Source organism: Dichomitus squalens, assembly GCF_000275845.1.
Source record: "Dichomitus squalens LYAD-421 SS1 unplaced genomic scaffold DICSQscaffold_9, whole genome shotgun sequence".
Lineage (NCBI taxonomy): Eukaryota > Fungi > Basidiomycota > Agaricomycetes > Polyporales > Polyporaceae > Dichomitus > Dichomitus squalens.
Window position 1 is genome coordinate 1 of NW_006766891.1, and position 17,161 is coordinate 17,161.

General features: G+C 54.1%; 5 protein-coding genes across 5 annotated transcripts; 3 read left to right on the forward strand and 2 right to left on the reverse strand.

Annotated features, from left to right (window-relative positions):
* Positions 1-1,858: 1,858 nt before the first annotated feature.
* On the reverse strand, positions 1,859-3,383 carry DICSQDRAFT_103746 (serine/threonine kinase receptor associated protein). Its single transcript, XM_007364437.1, has 4 exons — positions 3,016-3,383; positions 2,657-2,926; positions 2,236-2,594; positions 1,859-2,145 (listed from the first exon to the last, which is right to left on the reverse strand). The coding sequence occupies exons 1-4, from the start codon at positions 3,267-3,269 to the stop codon at positions 2,063-2,065; spliced, it is 966 nt and encodes a 321-aa protein (XP_007364499.1). The 5' UTR covers positions 3,270-3,383; the 3' UTR covers positions 1,859-2,062.
* A 742-nt stretch (positions 3,384-4,125) lies between these two features.
* DICSQDRAFT_135396 (uncharacterized protein) lies at positions 4,126-4,680 on the forward strand. Its single transcript, XM_007364438.1, has 2 exons — positions 4,126-4,211; positions 4,264-4,680. The coding sequence occupies exons 1-2, from the start codon at positions 4,196-4,198 to the stop codon at positions 4,650-4,652; spliced, it is 405 nt and encodes a 134-aa protein (XP_007364500.1). The 5' UTR covers positions 4,126-4,195; the 3' UTR covers positions 4,653-4,680.
* Positions 4,681-6,706: 2,026 nt separating this feature from the next.
* On the forward strand, positions 6,707-9,510 carry DICSQDRAFT_146123 (sulfate permease; the record flags this gene model as incomplete). Its single annotated transcript, XM_007364439.1, has 10 exons — positions 6,707-6,838; positions 6,903-6,957; positions 7,011-7,093; positions 7,160-7,222; positions 7,296-7,588; positions 7,646-7,797; positions 7,853-8,107; positions 8,160-8,961; positions 9,018-9,099; positions 9,160-9,510. The coding sequence occupies 10 exons, from the start codon at positions 6,707-6,709 to the stop codon at positions 9,508-9,510; spliced, it is 2,268 nt and encodes a 755-aa protein (XP_007364501.1).
* A 2,373-nt stretch (positions 9,511-11,883) lies between these two features.
* DICSQDRAFT_58179 (YebC-like protein) lies at positions 11,884-12,972 on the forward strand (the record flags this gene model as incomplete). The annotated part of the gene is made up of 6 exons (XM_007364440.1): positions 11,884-11,992; positions 12,092-12,228; positions 12,283-12,359; positions 12,414-12,479; positions 12,533-12,707; positions 12,760-12,972. The coding sequence occupies 6 exons, from the start codon at positions 11,884-11,886 to the stop codon at positions 12,970-12,972; spliced, it is 777 nt and encodes a 258-aa protein (XP_007364502.1).
* A 162-nt stretch (positions 12,973-13,134) lies between these two features.
* Positions 13,135-15,979, reverse strand: DICSQDRAFT_168829 (sulfate permease; the record flags this gene model as incomplete). The annotated part of the gene is made up of 10 exons (XM_007364441.1): positions 13,135-13,551; positions 13,603-13,684; positions 13,738-14,536; positions 14,600-14,851; positions 14,909-15,060; positions 15,116-15,408; positions 15,493-15,555; positions 15,609-15,691; positions 15,756-15,810; positions 15,863-15,979. 10 exons carry the CDS (start codon positions 15,977-15,979, stop codon positions 13,135-13,137), a joined length of 2,313 nt encoding a protein of 770 aa, XP_007364503.1.
* Positions 15,980-17,161: the final 1,182 nt, after the last annotated feature.

The window sequence follows — 17,161 nt, forward strand, 5'->3', positions numbered from 1 at the left end:
TTATATACTAGAAGGGCTGCTTAGCAACCAAAGACAAGGCGCGAGAGCGAGGCAGTGAAGATGACAAAGGGAGAACAAAGGGCGAGAAAGAAAAGGCAAGAGCATGGTGATCACGGGAACGGAGCATGTGGCAGTGGGAACGTATCTACAGTGTCCAAACTGGGATGGGCTAAGAAAGGAAATGGTCCGAGAATGGAAGGTGGGCGTCAAGGGGAGGGGAATGGGCGGCAAAAAGGGGCGTCTGTCCAGCGTCCGTGACACATATTGCCCGCAGTCAGACTAGCTGTTGGTTCGCATGCAGACAAAATGACTGACCAGGGAAGGCGATCGAGAAGTCTTTTCCAGAAGCATCCCCCTCATTATAACCAAGATTGAGGGCATCCACGGCCGGCACATTGCCCCATCTGAGGAACAATTTATTGATCCCATCAGCTCACCGATGGAGAGGGGTAGAGAGGCAAGAGCGTACAAGGCATGTCCTAAGAAGTGAGGATCACAAGAACCACGAACATCATTCGAGATGAATGTCGGAGATCGCCGCTCCAAAGACCATATGGGTTCCCAGTCCACAGAGAGAATGGGATCCCTACAGTCTTTATGGCCGGAAACGTTGGCAATCAGTCGGATGATGCTATAATAGTCACAAATCTTGCCTTGTCTGTGTACTTTCCAGTGGGACTTTTGACAGGCCTGCATACCCATTAGTCCGATAGGAAGGACGAGTTGCGAGAACACTTACTTTGGAGCAGTAGCTCACCAACTTGCACTTAGAGCAAATGAGGAACCCACGATTGTTGCAAACAATTTGGCGCGTTGCATCGACATTGGCGCACGGTTGCTCGCGGATGGTGTAGTCCACCGCGAAAGTTCCACCACCGGAGCCTAACACATCCGCTACGACAGCAGCAATGAAAGATTTCCGGTCCTCGGGGTTTGCATTCAGATGGTCGACGAGCTCATCAGGTACAATACCGGAGTCGCCTAGGGGGTTAGATGGGTTGTTGTCCCTAGAATGCAGTGACGTCGTCGCATCAGGACGAGGCAGGGACCTGAGCGCTTCTATTTTCTCTTCGATGGTCGATGAACGAGCAAAACGCGCGGCAAGCTCAGATCGAACTTCCTTCTCGCTGGAGTTGGAGGGAGAAGTCATAGTCAAAGGGTACGGTGGGTAACTCACGCATTCTGTAGAGGCAGATCCTCATAAACTTGCGGAATTAGGGTTTCTGGCAACATGACCCTACCGCAGCACCAAGGGGCCCGGGCCTGCTCGAATTCGACGACCACGTTCTGTGCGGAGCGCTGTCATATATGTTCTTCTATGATCAGGTTTCCTGTGTTCCTTGACGTGCGTACGACACGTGTCAATATTCAGATGTATATTAGATATCCCAACTTGTCACTTGGGCATAACGCACTGTTCCCGCCGTATCTCTGTCACTCGGGAACGCACACCGTCGTTGGCGAATGATATTCCCAGTCCCGACATGTGTGAACCCCGCCACACCGGCTCCAGATGGTTCAACTTCACCAATGTGCGTGCACTCGATTCCACCTAAAGCCCATTAGTTTCTTTGGGGCAGACAATGGCGCAAACGACGATGCCGACCAGTGGCAAACTATACATCACAAAATCCCCTTCGAGAACGGTATGTGCTTGTACTTCATTTATCTGTGTAACAACACGTTCAGTTTCCTGTTCTCTGTAGAACGACCATGAAGCAAACTGTACGGCAGGAATGGGACTTTATTACGCTTCTAATATGACATTGCCGCCACGTTGGCCTCGCTCCTTGTATTCCCTTCGCTTCGTGAATCGATAGGCATGTTCTCAACAGATCCCCGTCACACCTGTTGTTTGAAAGACCTCGGTTAGAGACAACCGATACATATCATCATGACAGCACAAGTGCGACAGCATCCTTAGTACAGACATTGCTACCTTACCCCTGCGCCAAGACCTCCCGACGACATATTGCTTTACCTCCTACAACAAAATAACGGGCGGAATATAGCATTAGAGTGGTTCATGACGTCTGATGCGGTCGAGTGCATAGCGAACATCTCACCCGCCGTTTGCGGGCACGCCCTGCCAGAGTCCATAGCTCTTCCCTGGGGTAGTTTGCCAGAGCCGGATTGTGCCGTCCTCTGCAAAGGCGCATGTCAGCAAGAGACCGTTCGGATACGCGGGCAACATGACAGCGCAGTCAGACACGTAGGATCGGAGGACGAACTCACCACTTCCGCTCGCGAACATCTCACCATCAGGACTGAACTCGACACAGTGGACAGGACCATGGTGGCCCTTAAGCACTTCACGTTCTTCACCCGTAACGTCGTGTATGCGGACCCACTCGTCGCTGGTGCTGCCCGTGACGAAGCGATCCTGCAGGATTGGGTGGATAGACGCGGAAGATGGCGCATACGGAAGCGTCAGGCTGTGCGTTTGAGGTCCATTCAGCAGCGCCGGGATGAATGAGACGGTCTTGCCCGAGGTTACGACAATCCTATTCGTCTGCGGCGAAAGCTCCATCGACGTGATCGGGCCCGGGAAGGTCAGACTTGTCGAGATGGTCCGCGTCCGGAGATCCCACCACCTGTCATGATGATGCACATGTTGGAAGTATGTTCGCGGCACAGGGTATGAGGAGGATCTTACTTGATCAGTCCGTCCTCCCCTGCTGTTACGCCCGTGTGGTCCCCTACCCACACTACACTCTTGATTGTGCCTTCATGCGAGAGAGCACTGGCGCTATCGACGAGGAAGTCCGGCTCGGCGTCGGGACGACCGAGATCGAACATCCGCACCTTCTTCTCCTGCCCGCCGGTGAGCAGGTGAGACGAAGTTGGCGAGAGGGCCACGCTTCGGACGATGTGATTGTGCGGGAAGGAGTGGAGACATTCGCCCGTGTACGTGTCCCAGATTTTGCTGTGCGGGAGAAGAAGATCGGTTCAGGGAACGGTCACGAAGAAGGCATTCCGCACAACGAACGTGCGAATACGATCGAAAAGACTTACGCTGTGAAGTCTGCGCTGCCGGATGCCGCTCGAGAAGTATCCGGGGAAAGCTTGCTACTCCAAACCGCGCCCTTATGTCCGATGAAGGTTCCAATCCAGTCTCCGGTCCACTCGCGAAGCATAGGATTGCCATCTTTGCAGCTGGAGATCAGCACGTACGTCCCATCGTCTTGAAGAGGAGAGAATGATAGGTGCGTGACAGGTCGCGTGTGCCCGGGCGCAACGAGTGGGGTAGTCTTGTAGGGGAGTGCCATAATGGAGGTCGTATGCTAAGGTGTGGAGGTCGTGGTCGTGGTCGTGACGCAGGCGCACTGCGCACTGAGTCTAGAGATGAGATGAACGGTTGGCTGGTGAAACGGAAATGTACAGGGGGCGTGTCCGAGGCAAACGAGAAGGAAATCAAGGCTGGCGGTCACTTGTCCGCCCGTTTGTTCTCTTCCGCCAGACCCCCGCCACGTGGGCTTCCTTATCCGGCCACACACGCCGTCCTGAAAGACGCGTCTCTCTCCGCCTAACCCCCACCTGGGAAGCCCCTCCCCCTTCCACCATCCCTACCGCAAGCATGGTACCACATGGGATCGCAGTACTCCACGGAAACGTGGAATCTGATATTACTCACCGTGCGAGTCTCGGACGAAGCAGTAGCGCGGACGAGTGGTCGACTAGCCATTCGTCGTGTACTTCCGATCAACGACCTTCGCTCTTACGATAGCTCCCGCGCAGAGAGACGTACATGGCGTACTACTAACTACCTGCGGGGCCCCACACACCTTGCAGTCAATTCGGAAGGCCAATCCTCATGGTCAGGGCATTCCAGGCTGCCTGTTGCTGCGCAGACTGTTTGGTAATCAAACGTTCGTCGTGGATCGATCCTGCGAACACGTTTTGTTGCGTTTACCTGCCCCGACTTCGTCCGTCACAAATACAACTAGCAGGCTCTCGTAGGTCTTGCAGCAGCATCTGCAAGCATCCTCCGGATTACGGCATGATATTCTATACCTTCGTAAGATGGTTTTGGTGAATTGACGAGTACTTTCTGGCTGACGTGATGGACGGGTGCTAGGAGCCTACGGTCCCCTATTGCCTGGCGTTCTCTCATGTGGACCCTGGGTCATTCTACTCGTTGTTGTCTCATATACATCAACGGCACATACTAACGGCGCACTCCGTAGCGGATTCAATGGTGCATCATGATGGTTTGTTTCCCCTACTCCATTTCGTGATCTAGCCCTGCATGCTTTCCGCCAGGCATATCCAAGAAAATAATCGTCTTCCCAACGACGAGCAAAGGTTGCAATGCGCTACTGAAGGGCCATGATCGGACGCGGTCCTCTCAGTACCGATGTACCAACAGGTGTACGGTGCATGAACAACCTACTTTCCGACCTGTCATGGACTCCCAGTTCGTCTGTGCTTCGCATACATCCATGAACCGATCGGCTCCATTGTCGTATGCGATGTCAAAATCGTGTCGGGTCGTTTCTGCCCCGATCCTTTTGCCCGGGCTTTGTTCCACCGATGGAGGACAGATGTCTGAAGATGCAATCCTCGGAGGGCATTGCGAGGCCATTACGAATATACAGATCACCAGGTACATCGATATCGTCTCTTGGGCTTGCGCTTGCTTGGTTCTGTAAACTATTCTCGATCTCTTCATCTGCTTAGCCTTTGGAGTCAGTATTGCTCCCAGCTCGTTCGGTACCTTGTCAGGTCCCCCTCCACATGGTACAGTATTCAACCGGACCTTCGGACACTATGGGTCCCACGGACATTCGCACATTCCGTCGTCCCGCGCCTTCAAGTGCGGTTCTTTGCGCACGAGCAAACCCCCACCGCCCTGAACAGCACGCTCTCCGGACCTTGCGCCCGCTAAAGCCCCGCAGGATGGTTGGGAAAGCTTTCAGTGTATCTTCGGGATTCACATCACAAGCAAGCCCGTTCTGCGGCTTGTATTGACTCTATCGCTCGATGTTGTGGAAATATTCTTCCTGAAAGTAGAGTCAGATACTCGCCGTCTAGAAAGCTACGGAGGACATAGTCCATGCAGGAGCAGGCAGATGGCGAGGAGGTGGTATTTTGTGGGCGCTGTTGGGGGTCTAATTGCCCGATATGTTCCCACAATGGCAACTTGCCCTTGCGCGAGATGTGTGAAGTTCTGATAATCTGGAATGATGTCATTAGGGGTGCTCAATTATGGTGACCACTGGCCACTGGTCGTGTTGAGATGCAATTGATGGGGACTGATGAACTAGCCGAGTGTCCCGCATCTGGCAAGCGAGCAACGTCGGGCTTCGTGGTCCTTCCCATTCTATCGATCTAGCGTGCTCACCAAGACAGCGAAAACCCTGAGGTTCGAGAATGTTGAAGACGAGAGCCGTCCGCGTCGATTGACACCCATGTCGAGGGACTTTGTGCGGGAGGACCAGTGTCAGCATCGCTGCAGAGCTTTCGAAGACGAGTTGAGGGGCTAGTCTCGGCTAGCCCATCGGTCCGCATCAATTGCCTCTCAACGCGACCAGTGGCCAGTGGCCACCATAATTGAGCACCCCTATTCGACTCTCACCAGTTCTCATCAAAAATAACGGAGAAGAAGGGTGCATGTCGTCCTTGGCATATTGATTGAAAGGTATGTATGCGCGACAGAATGAAGATAGTTTGCATCATGTCTTATACCAGAAGTGCAATGAACGCGTCTGAAGGAATGGTTACAGACTGTATCGGGACAGGGGAGACAGCACTGAGTACAGTCCACGTTGACCTCCGCCTTGTCGGTGCCAGTGTGGCTCGAAGCCATTCAGTGACTTTTGGTTCACCGGGAGAGGAATCTTAGACCATCGCGACTGATCGACGCTAGGAACGGGAGCGAGGTGTGGATCAATCGGGACATCTCCGCCTACCACGTTTGGCCTAAGGGTGGTTAGCCTCTTTGAGCAGCATACATCCTAGCTGTGGCCTAAATTACATATACATATAGCAATCGCGCAACAGAGGCTCCACATTGCATGCATAGCACCCGGCTGTGTAACGGTCAAGCGCCAGGTAAACTCATGCTGTAACGCTATGTGTGCAGGTTTCCGCGAAGGTGAATGAGGGCCAGTACTGTGTGGGTTTCCGAAGTACATGTATAAGTAAAGATCGTAAAGTCCGGACCGGTCTTTGTGGGTGAAAGTGACTGGAAAGGGCCAGGGGTATACTACAAAGCTGTGCAGGCAACGCAAATGGCAAGTCACGTGAATATGCGCAAGAAGGATGGATAATGGCGTGCTTCTGAGCGCAGACTGGGCTCAATGTTTTCCTGCCCTACGGCCGCCATCATCTTTCCGAAATCAAGCATGAGAGAAATGTATAATACAGGCGGCAGTCGGTGCTTGTCCGTTTTGACGACATCGGAGCCCCTTGAACAGCTGGGCGTTCCCGCCACGGACAAGACGCTCCTCGACGCGCTCCACGAACCAACTCCAGAGCCGAGTACACGCCCGTCCCACAGTACCCGACGCAGTCTCTCGTAAACATTGCAGACGCTTGGAGATTAGCTTCTGTCATCTATCAGGGACCTTGCGACATCCCTAGTCACTCGAAAACCGTTCCTGGGTAATTCTCATCTCCGCCGCTCGACACAGCTGCCCAAGCTATAAGTTCACACACAGACGCTAACCAGCAATCACTTTCCCCACTCGCCCTTCGACCCGCGATGGCCTCCTCGTCGACCTTCGCGAAGGCCAAGACTTACGGAAAGCGCGTCATCGGTCGGCCTGAAGACCCTGTCCCCGTGGTCACAGTCAAGGATTGGGTCCGCAACATATCTCAAAACCCAGCGCGTGATGTTAGTCAATCTCGCTTCTCTTCTGCCGCGTGTTCTGCCTTACCCTTACCGTCCGCGCATCTAGGCTCTCAGATATGTGGAGTCGCTCTTCCCCATCTTAGGATGGATCACCCGATACAGTAAGTACTCCGGATGCTTGCATTCTATCAGTCCGTACTGAGCTGGCGTCTAGACTTCGGGTGGCTTTACGGCGATGTTGTCGCCGGTCTCACTGTAGGCATGGTCGTCGTGCCTCAGAGCATGTCCTATGCTCAGGTATATACTTTTGCGTTCGCTGCTTCCTCGTATGATCGCGCCGTTGACCTGGCATGTCGGACGCAGATTGCAACTCTTCCCACACAATACGGCCTTTACTCTGCCTTCGTGGGTGTACTGATCTACTGCGTGCGTGCTTTCTTGGCTGCTGCGCCGCTTCTTTGATAGGCCGGTTTTTGACGTGCGCTATGTGCTGTCACAGTTGTTCGCTACGTCCAAGGATGTTTCGATCGGTCCGGTTGCGGTCATGTCGCTCACGGTATCTCGTATCATCGCGCATGTCAACGAGCACCACCCAGGTGTGTGGTCCGGCCCACAGATTGCCACCACGACCGCCTTCATTTGCGGTTTCATTGTGCTGGGGATCGGTATCCTACGCCTTGGTTGGCTGGTGGAGTTCATCCCCCTCCCCGCCGTCAGCGGCTTCATGACGGGCTCGGCAATCAACATTGTAGCAGGTCAAGTTCCTGGTCTGCTTGGGGAGACTGGTTTTGAGTACGTTTTTTGGACGATACCCTTCAACTTTGCAGTCTTGTTGACGCCTTCTATCAGCACTCGTGCGGCGACGTACAAGGTCATTATCAACAGTCTTAAGTTCTTACCAGTGACGAAGCTTGACGCCGCATTCGGTATCACTGGTCTCGTCTGCCTATACCTCATGAAATGGAGCTGCGATTACTTTGGGGCCCGCTACCCTCGCAGGCGTATGTACATTCACTAGCGAGTACCTCCTGCATCGCCTCACGTATTTGCCTCCAGAGCGATTGTTCTTCTTCATTTCGGTGTTCCGGAATGCCTTTGTGGTCGTCGTCCTGACGATTGCATCTTGGCTGTACTGCAGACATCGCAAGAACAAGGCCGGCAAATATCCCATCAAGATCTTGCAGAAAGTTCCCCGCGGCTTCCAGCATGTCGGCCCCCCCGTCATCGACCCGGATCTCCTCTCAGCTATGGCCAGTGAGATTCCAGTAGCGACCATCATCTTGTTGCTGGAACATATTGCCATCTCGAAGTGTAAGTCTATCCTTGAAGTCATCACGGTCATATATGCTTATAGAACATGTAGCTTTCGGTCGATTGAACGGATACAAGATTAACCCCAACCAGGAGCTGATCGCCATTGGTGTTACTAACACTATTGGCACGGTCTTCGGTGCTTACCCCGCTACTGGGTCGTTCTCGCGTTCGGCCCTCAAATCGAAGTCTGGTGTGCGTACCCCTGCCGCGGGTATCCTGACAGCCATCGTCGTCGTCGTCGCCCTCTACGGTTTGACTCCCGCCTTCTTCTGGATTCCCTCCGCCGGTCTCTCCGCCGTCATTATCCACGCCGTCGCGGACTTGGTTGCGACTCCCAAGCAGGTTTACTCGTTCTGGCGCGTCTCTCCGATCGAGTTCGTCATCTGGGCGGCCGCGGTTCTTGTCACCGTCTTCTCGACCATCGAGAACGGTATCTACACGTCCATCTGCGCGTCTGCCGCCCTCCTCCTAGTCCGCATTGCGCGCCCTCGCGGATACTTCCTCGGTAAAGTTACCCTCCATGAGGACCAGAACTCCTCCGAAGTTCGTGACGTGTACGTGCCTCTCCAGGAGCGGCCCGGCGTTCTGGCGCCAGTCAAGGTCGTCCCTCCGCCGCCCGGAGTCATTGTGTACCGTTTCGAGGAGAGCGTGCTCTACCCGAACCAGTCCCTGCTTAACGACGCCCTTGTCGACCACGTCAAGAAGCACACGCGCCGCGGCATTGACGTGAGCCAGATTAGGATGAGCGACAGGCCGTGGAACGATCCTGGTCCGAAGCCTGGCCAGGACGAAACCGCGGAGAACCTCGCGAAGCCGCTTCTTCACGCGATCGTGCTCGACTTCTCTGGAGTGTGAGTGTCAGGCGCATGTTTGATCCTAACGTTGTGCTCACGACCCGCGTACTCAGGTCGCATATTGACACCACTGGTATTCAATCTCTCATCGACACCAGAAACGAGGTGGAGAGGTGGGCGGACAAGCCTGTCGAGGTCAGTCCTTCATGCATGTCTCGTCGTTGACGCCCTCTACTGATACTAGTCATCCCGCAGTTCCACTTCGCTACCATTCTCTCGCCTTGGATCCGCCGAGCATTGATCGCGGGCGGTTTCGGGATCGGCACGCCTTCGTCCCGGGTGCCCATCGAGATCGCCCCTGTGGTGCCCTACCGCGGAGGCCGCACAGAATTCAGCGAACGTCATAAAGCTCCCGATCTGGAGGCGATTGAGGAGACCACGAAGGAAACAGAGTCGCCGATCGTGCCGCAAGACACGCCCTTCTTCCACTTCGACCTCACCGCTGCGGTGCGTGCTGCGGAGGCGGGTCTCGGACAGTCGTCGAACAGGTCAGACCGGTCTAGCTGGTCGAAGTCTCCAGAGGGGAAGACGGATGTCGTGGAGTGATTTTATTTGGTCGTGGGACTCATCGAAACGTCGACATCGTATTGGAAAGCTTTTATCAACCCAATGCTCACGATCTAATGCCGTAAGTTAGAATTTGTACGTCTTTACATGTCACCTTTGCTTTGTGTATCAGTAACACCTGTCATTCACCTTGCTCATTTGGACCGTGCGCGGGCGAGAATGTTCACGGCGATCCAAGTATGCGTCCGGTTTGGCAGTGCGCGGCTTAGCGCGGCGCTGCCGCCCACTCGCCGACTTGAACCCGAAACTCCAACAGAAATCTCAGTGTAACAACTGTGGTCCCAGCGCCCGCCGATCTTTGACTTTGGAGCGTTGCTCACAGACAGAGGTATGACTGAGGATCATATAGAACAATTAACAGGGTAGGATACGCTCAATTGGCTTCTCCGGAGGTGCTAGCGGTCATGGCAGGCTAGGTACATGGCCACCCCAAGGCGCGCTCACGTACTGTCGAGCTGAAATGTACTGAGGGGTGCTGTGTCGGCAGCGCTCTCACCTAGCGAGTACAAATCACCAATATGTAGATAGACTGACCAAGTCAAATACTCATTCAGTACGACGCGAGACGAGCCTGTCTACTGTGTTCCGCAGTCTATGGAACAGGCTACGCCTGTTGTGCTCCCGATTGGATGCTTAAAGGCATAGTCAATGAGTAAGCCTTGAAGAGGTTGCAGTAATAAGCTCATACGTTTGCGGCTAGTCTCCCCGCCAAGCACCCCTTCGGTAGGCCCCAAACCACCGGTCTGCCCAAGTGCGACCTCTTGAGTTGGTGCATCCAGCACACTTCCTGTATGCGATGCGGAAGCCGACGAGTCACCGAGGCTTTGTCTGGATTCGTCCAGTCGAGCGATTGCTTCGTTAAGTATCCTGTAGATGCATACGTGATCCACTGCGAAGACATATGCTTGTTGACACCTACAACTGGGCATTCTGAGCTTCCTTCTGAAAGCCCCTTGGATCTGGAATGGTCTCCGCAGACAGGTGGTTTTCGGGGTCTGGCCATAGCTTGACAAGTGGAACTTGTGATGCTAAACGGAGGTCGGTGTTCCGATCAAACCCTAGGAGCCCCGGAAGGTCCAGGTATGACGATCTGTCGGAGCCTGCAGATGCGGACTCATGGATCTGCTTCAATCCCGCCGTCTGAGCGAGGTTCCTCGCTTGGAGGAGGGGTGGAAGAGATAGGTTGGGCCGAAGTGGCCTGAATGTTCTGCTGGTGGCTGAAAATGCACCTGCGGTCAGAAGCGAAAGTTTTGTCAATCTTCATCTTGTCTGCAACACTCAGTTGAGGCGCAGTATTGAGTGGATATCGGTCGCGCCTTCCGAGAGCACAGACATCCATTTCGAATCCATACCAATGGTAGCAATCTCGGAATGGGAGCGGAGGAGAGGGGGTAACCTGAGGGCGCCCATCTACAGCGCATGGGAAAATTGGGATCACCATATTCGACTCAATTCCGGCCTCTGGTTCCTCTGGCCTCAGTGTGTTTCCTATGAAGCTGACTGAATAGCGACACCACTGAGAGTCAACAAGAGGCAGTTCTATAGGCTACCGGCGAGGATTCAATCAGGTGCTAATTAAGGAAGCCATGGAAACACCAACATCGCCCATGCAGACAAGATACTTCTTTCCCCTAGGCACATCTTCGAGATTGAGGGACGCAAGGGCATTGTGAAGCTTTGGTAGTTCATGGAGGTTGATCTGAATTATAGCATACGTTCCAGGCATAGGAAAAGAGGGTGTCCGTGGGTTTATTATGTGACGTTCCAAATCCATTTGTACGGCTGTTGGTGCGTCTGGCTTGGAATGGGAAGCTTCCATGGCGATGGTACACCTGTAACTAAGAGTGAATAGAGTGTATTTGCACGGATAATTATTAGCGTTTTCATTACCCGCCCTCATTGAGTTTTCACCAGGTGGGGCCGGCGCTAGCAGCCCTACGGTGAGGAATCCGCCACGGTTTTCATCGGGTGGCGCCCCGTTTTCACCAGCGCCACCTCGATAAATCACCGTGCAAATACACTCTAATGTTGCAGCTCACTGCTAAACTGTGTCATCTGCTGACTGACAGTGGGGATTGAGGTTGTAGGTATACGCGAGCTCTGGAATGTAACGAAGAAGTCTCGCTCAAGGCTGTTGTGCTTGCCAGCTGGCAGCCACGCGACAGAGAATATGCTGAGGGTAGGTTAGGGTTGCCACCAACAGCTGAGGAGCGCCTATCTTCGCACTTCGTCTTTCAACTTCATGCTTGCTTTCCGACAGCTCAGGCTTGGACCCTTGTCCATACGGAGTTTACACACTTCAGCGCAATGCCTCTCAGGCCATAACAAAGTTCGTTTGTCTGCATGTGTTCAATGCTACAACACGCGGTGACCTGTCGCACACAGTGGTCGAAGATCAAACAGAAGAAAGGTATCAATGACATCCAGAAGGGAGCGGTGTACAGCAGAGCATACAAGGTACGTCGCCCAGCATAGATGTAGACCGCTAGACCCACGCTGAGCACGGCGTCTAGGAAATAGTCCTCGCGGTCCGAAGTGCGTCCCGTCGCATCCCATCGAGCCCGCCTGCTCACGAGTGTCATTCGCGTAGATGGTGGAAGCCCCGATCCTGAACAAAATAACTCTCTTGCAGCTGCTTTGAGGCGAGCTAAAGATGCGGGCGTGCCCAAAGATAACATTGAGAATGCCCTCAAGAAAGTACGTGCTCGTCAGCCATGTTCTACGTGCTCCGTGTAGACGTAGGCAATGCAGGCTGCTGGCGGGAAGGACAAGGGCGACACGCACCTCACCTTCGAGGTCATGGGGCCGGGTTCTGTGGGTATTATTGTGTGAGTCCCGCGTTTGTGAGCTATTGAGAGTTCCAGGATCCTGAGGCCTTGAAGAGAATGCTTGTCGGATAACCCCAACCGCACCATCAAGTTCGTGAATAGCATCCTCAAAGACAATGGGTGCGTGCTAGCTGCGCATTATCTGCGCTCCTCGTTGGCTCATACCTGCGAAGTGGTCGTATGGCGGATGTGAAGTATTTGTTCAAGCGAGAAGGGCGCGTCAAGGTTTCCCTCGACGCCGGAGACGACATTGAGGCTCGGCTCGAAAAGCTTGTAGAAGTCGCATTGGACGCTGACGCCGAAGACTTTGAGACGGAGGACCAGGAGGACGGGAGCCGATATGTCGAGGTTCGTCTGGCCTCTAATGCAGTCCAGCTAACCACTGTTGACCTTCGAACAGTTCAAGTGCCCGCAGCCATCCTTGCACAAGCTCACGTCCGTGCTCAGCGCACCAGGCGTAGCTCGCGAGTTGCTGAATAGCGAGCTCGTTTACGCACCTGTGGAGCCGCTAGAGGAGCTTGATGACGAGACCGGGGAGGGCCTCGACAAACTTATACAAGCCATAGAGAACGCTGATGACACACTCAAGGTGTGGACAACAGCAGACGCTTAGAGGTGCCTATCCACACTCTTGTGAGCCTCTTGCCATCATGTATCTTGGTGGAACTCACGCCATCGCCTTCATAGCTACAGTCACATCATAGTCATTACATCGCATACATAGATCGTTGAATTACACACTCATAACATTACACGGTGCACATTTATCAGAGATTCAGTCACCTCCGGGTCCCTTCACTGATCCAGCATCGAGGATAGACGGTGTCGGAGACAGCCCCTTCTCAGCCGCCTTCACGGCAGACTCTAAGTCCAAATGGAAGAAAGGTGTATCCGGCAGCATAAGCAACCCGGACCCGTTCGGGACGAATTGAACCGTGCCCTCGCTGGAGGACCGTGTACTGCCAGTGTTGATTTGGATGCTACTCATGCCTGCTTCCGGATCGACCACTCTCCCGACCACATCTACCACGCGTTCCACATGCTCGGGGTCCGCAATGTACTGATCGTGATACCGAGTGACCGGCGCAATTTCCTCGTGGAAATGGGTGTACCCACTTTTGCTACGGACACCGAATCCACCAGCGATCAGGGCTCGTCGAATCCACGGGGAGAGAACTGCAGCGAAGTGAAACTACACCCGCAAAGTAAGCCTGTGGAAGTACTGCAACGATAGGCATCGTACCTCAATAGGACGGTCAGCCCACCTCTCGACTTCCATACGAGTGTCGATCAAGGCCTGAATACCAGTAGTATCTATATGTGGTCTACCCGGCCCTGTCAGCACGGAGCAGGTATACAAAGACAGAGACGGGCTTACACTGTGGAGAAGTCCAGGACAACGGCATGAAGGAGGGGCTTCGACTCATTATCCTCGGCCTCGACGTTGGAGTTCTTGCCAGGATCGTTCCACGGCCTGTCGCTTGCCTTGACCCCTGCCATGTCCTTCCCTCGTTTGGTATGTACTTTGACGTAGTCCACAATAGCGTCGTTCACCAAGGAGGAATTGGGGTATAGGAGGTTTTCCTCGAAGCGGTACACCACAATGCCGGGAGAAGGAGGAACAACCTTCACCTCGGAGTTCATGAGGAACTTATTCGGCTTCAGAGGGATGTACACATCCCGAGAACTGGACTCCTTCGTGTTATGCAGCGTTACCCTGCCGAGGAACTGTCCGCGAGGACGTGCAATACGGATAAGGAGCAGAGCCAACGAGGCTGCGACCGAAGTGTAGATACCATCCTCGATGGTAGCGAAGACGGTGACGAGCACGGAGGCGAACCAGATGACGAACTCGACAGGGGAGACGCGCCAAAAGGAGTAAACTTGTTTGGGCGAGGCGACAAGGTCGGCAACAGCGTGTATGATGACCGCGGAAAGGCCCGCGCTGGGGATCCAGAAGAACGCCGGTGTGAGGCCGTACAGCGCGACAATGACCACGATAGCACTGAAGAGACCCGATGCCGGACTTCGCACGCCTGACTTCGACTGCAGAGCGGAGCGCGAGAAGGATCCCGTGGCGGGATAGGCGCCAAAGAGCGTTCCGATAGTGTTCGTTACGCCGATGGCGATGAGCTCTTGGTTGGGGTTGATTTTGTAACCGTTCACCCTGCCAAATGCTAGTCCGTCCACAGGTGTCAGACGGGAGAGGAGAATCAGGTCACTACGCGGAAAGGACCTACATTTGGAGATGGCAATGTGCTCCAGGAATAGGATAATCGTGGCGACAGGGAGCTGGGGAGCGAGCGCCTTCACAAGCTCTGGGTCGATCGTGGGCTGGCCAATATGCTTGAAACCGCTGGGAACGGTTTGCAGGATCTTGATGGGGTACTTCCCGTTTGTGACATGGCTTCTGCAGTACAGCCAGGATGCAATCGTGAGGACGACGATAACGAAGGCGTTGCGGAAGACGGAGAAGAAGAAAAACAGCCGAGCTACAGACACCGGCATATGTTAGCCCAAGGTCCCTTACATGCAGATTCGTAACTCACCTCTTGAGGGATAGCGTCGGGTGAGTCGGTCGCATGCCCAGCGAATGAAGTACAGTGAAACTAAACCAGTGATTCCGAACGCAGCATCTAGCTTAGTCCGAGGCAAGCCTTTGAGCATATTGATGAATACTTCGTAGGTCGCCGCTCGGGTACTAGGAGGCACACCGTCAGTATTCCGTTCTCAGGGAAAACACGCGGTGAGCTCACTCAAAGCCGCTGATCCCCATAAGTCCAGGCAGTTGGCCAGACACGATGTTAAGCGCGGATCCTGTCATGAAGCCGCTGACAGCGGGCGCGGGAATGAACTCGACGAGCCAACCCAGACGAAGAAGACCGATGCCGAGGACGATGAAACCGCAGACGAAGGCAACCGTGGTCGCGATCTGCGGACCTCCCCACTTGTCGGGATAGCTCGTGTTAATGTATCGGATGATCTGGGCGACGGTGAGAGACATGACGGCAACCGGTCCAATTGAGACGTCCTTCGAAGTCGCGAAGAACTGTGCGTGGACAGTTAGTGTCAACCGCGATGAAGAGAAGCAGAAGCATGGAGAAGAGAAGTGCTGTGTATGCCGTCAACTTACGCAGTAGACCAAGACGCCGACAAAAGAGGAATAGAGACCGTACTCCGGCGGTAGCGTCGCGATCTACAAGTTGTGTGAGTAGATTGATTGAACTTACAAGAGGAGATCCGATAGACCTGAGCATACGACATGCTCTGAGGGACGAGCACGATACCAACGGTCAAACCTGCGATGATATCTCCGCTGAACCATCCGAAGTCTAACCGATCGTGGTCAGCGGTGGACGTGGACGGAACAGACCAATTTGTGCTCCTACTACGCACTATAGCGAGTGATCCAACCCAAGATAGGGAAGAGGCTGGTGACATATGCTGTCGCCTGTAACGCAGATGAATCCACTTATCACAACGCATCGAAAAATTGAACGAACCCGCTGCGTGGGGTCCCGAGTGAAGTTCCTAGCCCAATCCTGAGGAGAGACAACCGGGACGTCCTCGTCAGGCGCCCTGACAATATGCTTGCAGGCCTTCTTGACTACTGTAAGCATGGCTGTAGAGCAGAGTAATTGGGAGGTACATCTCCAATTTGTCTCAAGGGGACTCTTATAAGTCGTCGCCAAGGACGAGCGGTGTAATCTCTCGATTGCGAGAGGGGTTCGGGACCAGCGCAGGGAACATCAAACTACTGTCCTGGGTCACGCTACTGTCAATCGCTATGATAGAGAACAATATGCAGAGCAAATTCACCTTCCTTGTCCCTGAGCTTGGGCTAGCGAGTAAGAGCGCGCCGAATGCGCATGCATGGAGTGCGTTGGAGGAGCCCATGAGAAAAGCGTTGAGTTGGCCGGACATCTGACAAAGGGCCAACACCGCCCACATCGCTCCAAGACGCCCCTTGTGGCCTCAAATTGTCAGTGGTAGTCCGGCTAAGACGGTCCCAGAGATTCACAGCGAATCGCTAGTCATACGTTGGCGTTCATGTCCTATTTAGGGAAACCCGTTTGTTTCGACCGTGCCACGGCGCAGGCGCCCACGCGGTGACATACGGCCCTGCATGTCAACAACACATCTGTACTTCCTGACACCTCGTTTTCCGTGCTCGAATCAAAAGTCGGCACCCTCAAAGCATTTTCCACGCAGTTTTTCTAGATCATATAAGGCCCGCTCTAGTACATCGCATGTACTACCAGGCATCACATGTAGCCAACACAGCAAGTCACTCGCGGCTACGCCGATACGCTTCTGGCTGCGGCAGCTTGGGGCTTTACGGCTCCGACTGTCGAAGCAGGACGTAGAACTATAATTAATGATTGACAGTTGCCAGCATCTGACGTCGGGTTTGATCTGCTCCGCTAGTCCAGAAGAGCCTCGAAGATTATCAGCAGGGACCACCGACTGTTCGGGCAATTAAATTGTCAGCGAAATCCCCCATCGTGTACTAGGAGAGAACATTGGACTTATGTCCGTAGAATTTTCACGTGGTTGGCGAGACCACGCAGCAGATCGACCTGAGACGCGCGTTCGAAGCAGAACGCACTGCGTAACAGACATGTGCTCGGCTGGGTCAGACTCGGGTCAGACCCCTCCTTGACCCAGGTCAGACCCCTTGGGGTCAGACCCTGGGTCAAGCCAAGGCAACATCAACGTCGGAGCTTCCGGGCACGTGAACCGCCGGGTCGGCCGGCCGTTCGCCACTCACTGCTCGAGCGAGCTCGCCTGTAGCGGCCACG

Excerpts from the sequence above, each read along its gene's own strand:
- DICSQDRAFT_103746 (XM_007364437.1), bottom strand. The coding sequence starts at position 3,269 with ATGGCACTCCCCTACAAGACTACCCCACTCGTTGCGCCCGGGCACACG. Across the intron at positions 2,595-2,656 it reads GGGGAGGACGGACTGATCAA|GTGGTGGGATCTCCGGACGC; the intron begins GTAAGATCCTCC and ends TCATCATGACAG. Across the intron at positions 2,146-2,235 it reads GATGTTCGCGAGCGGAAGTG|AGGACGGCACAATCCGGCTC; the intron begins GTGAGTTCGTCC and ends GCGCCTTTGCAG.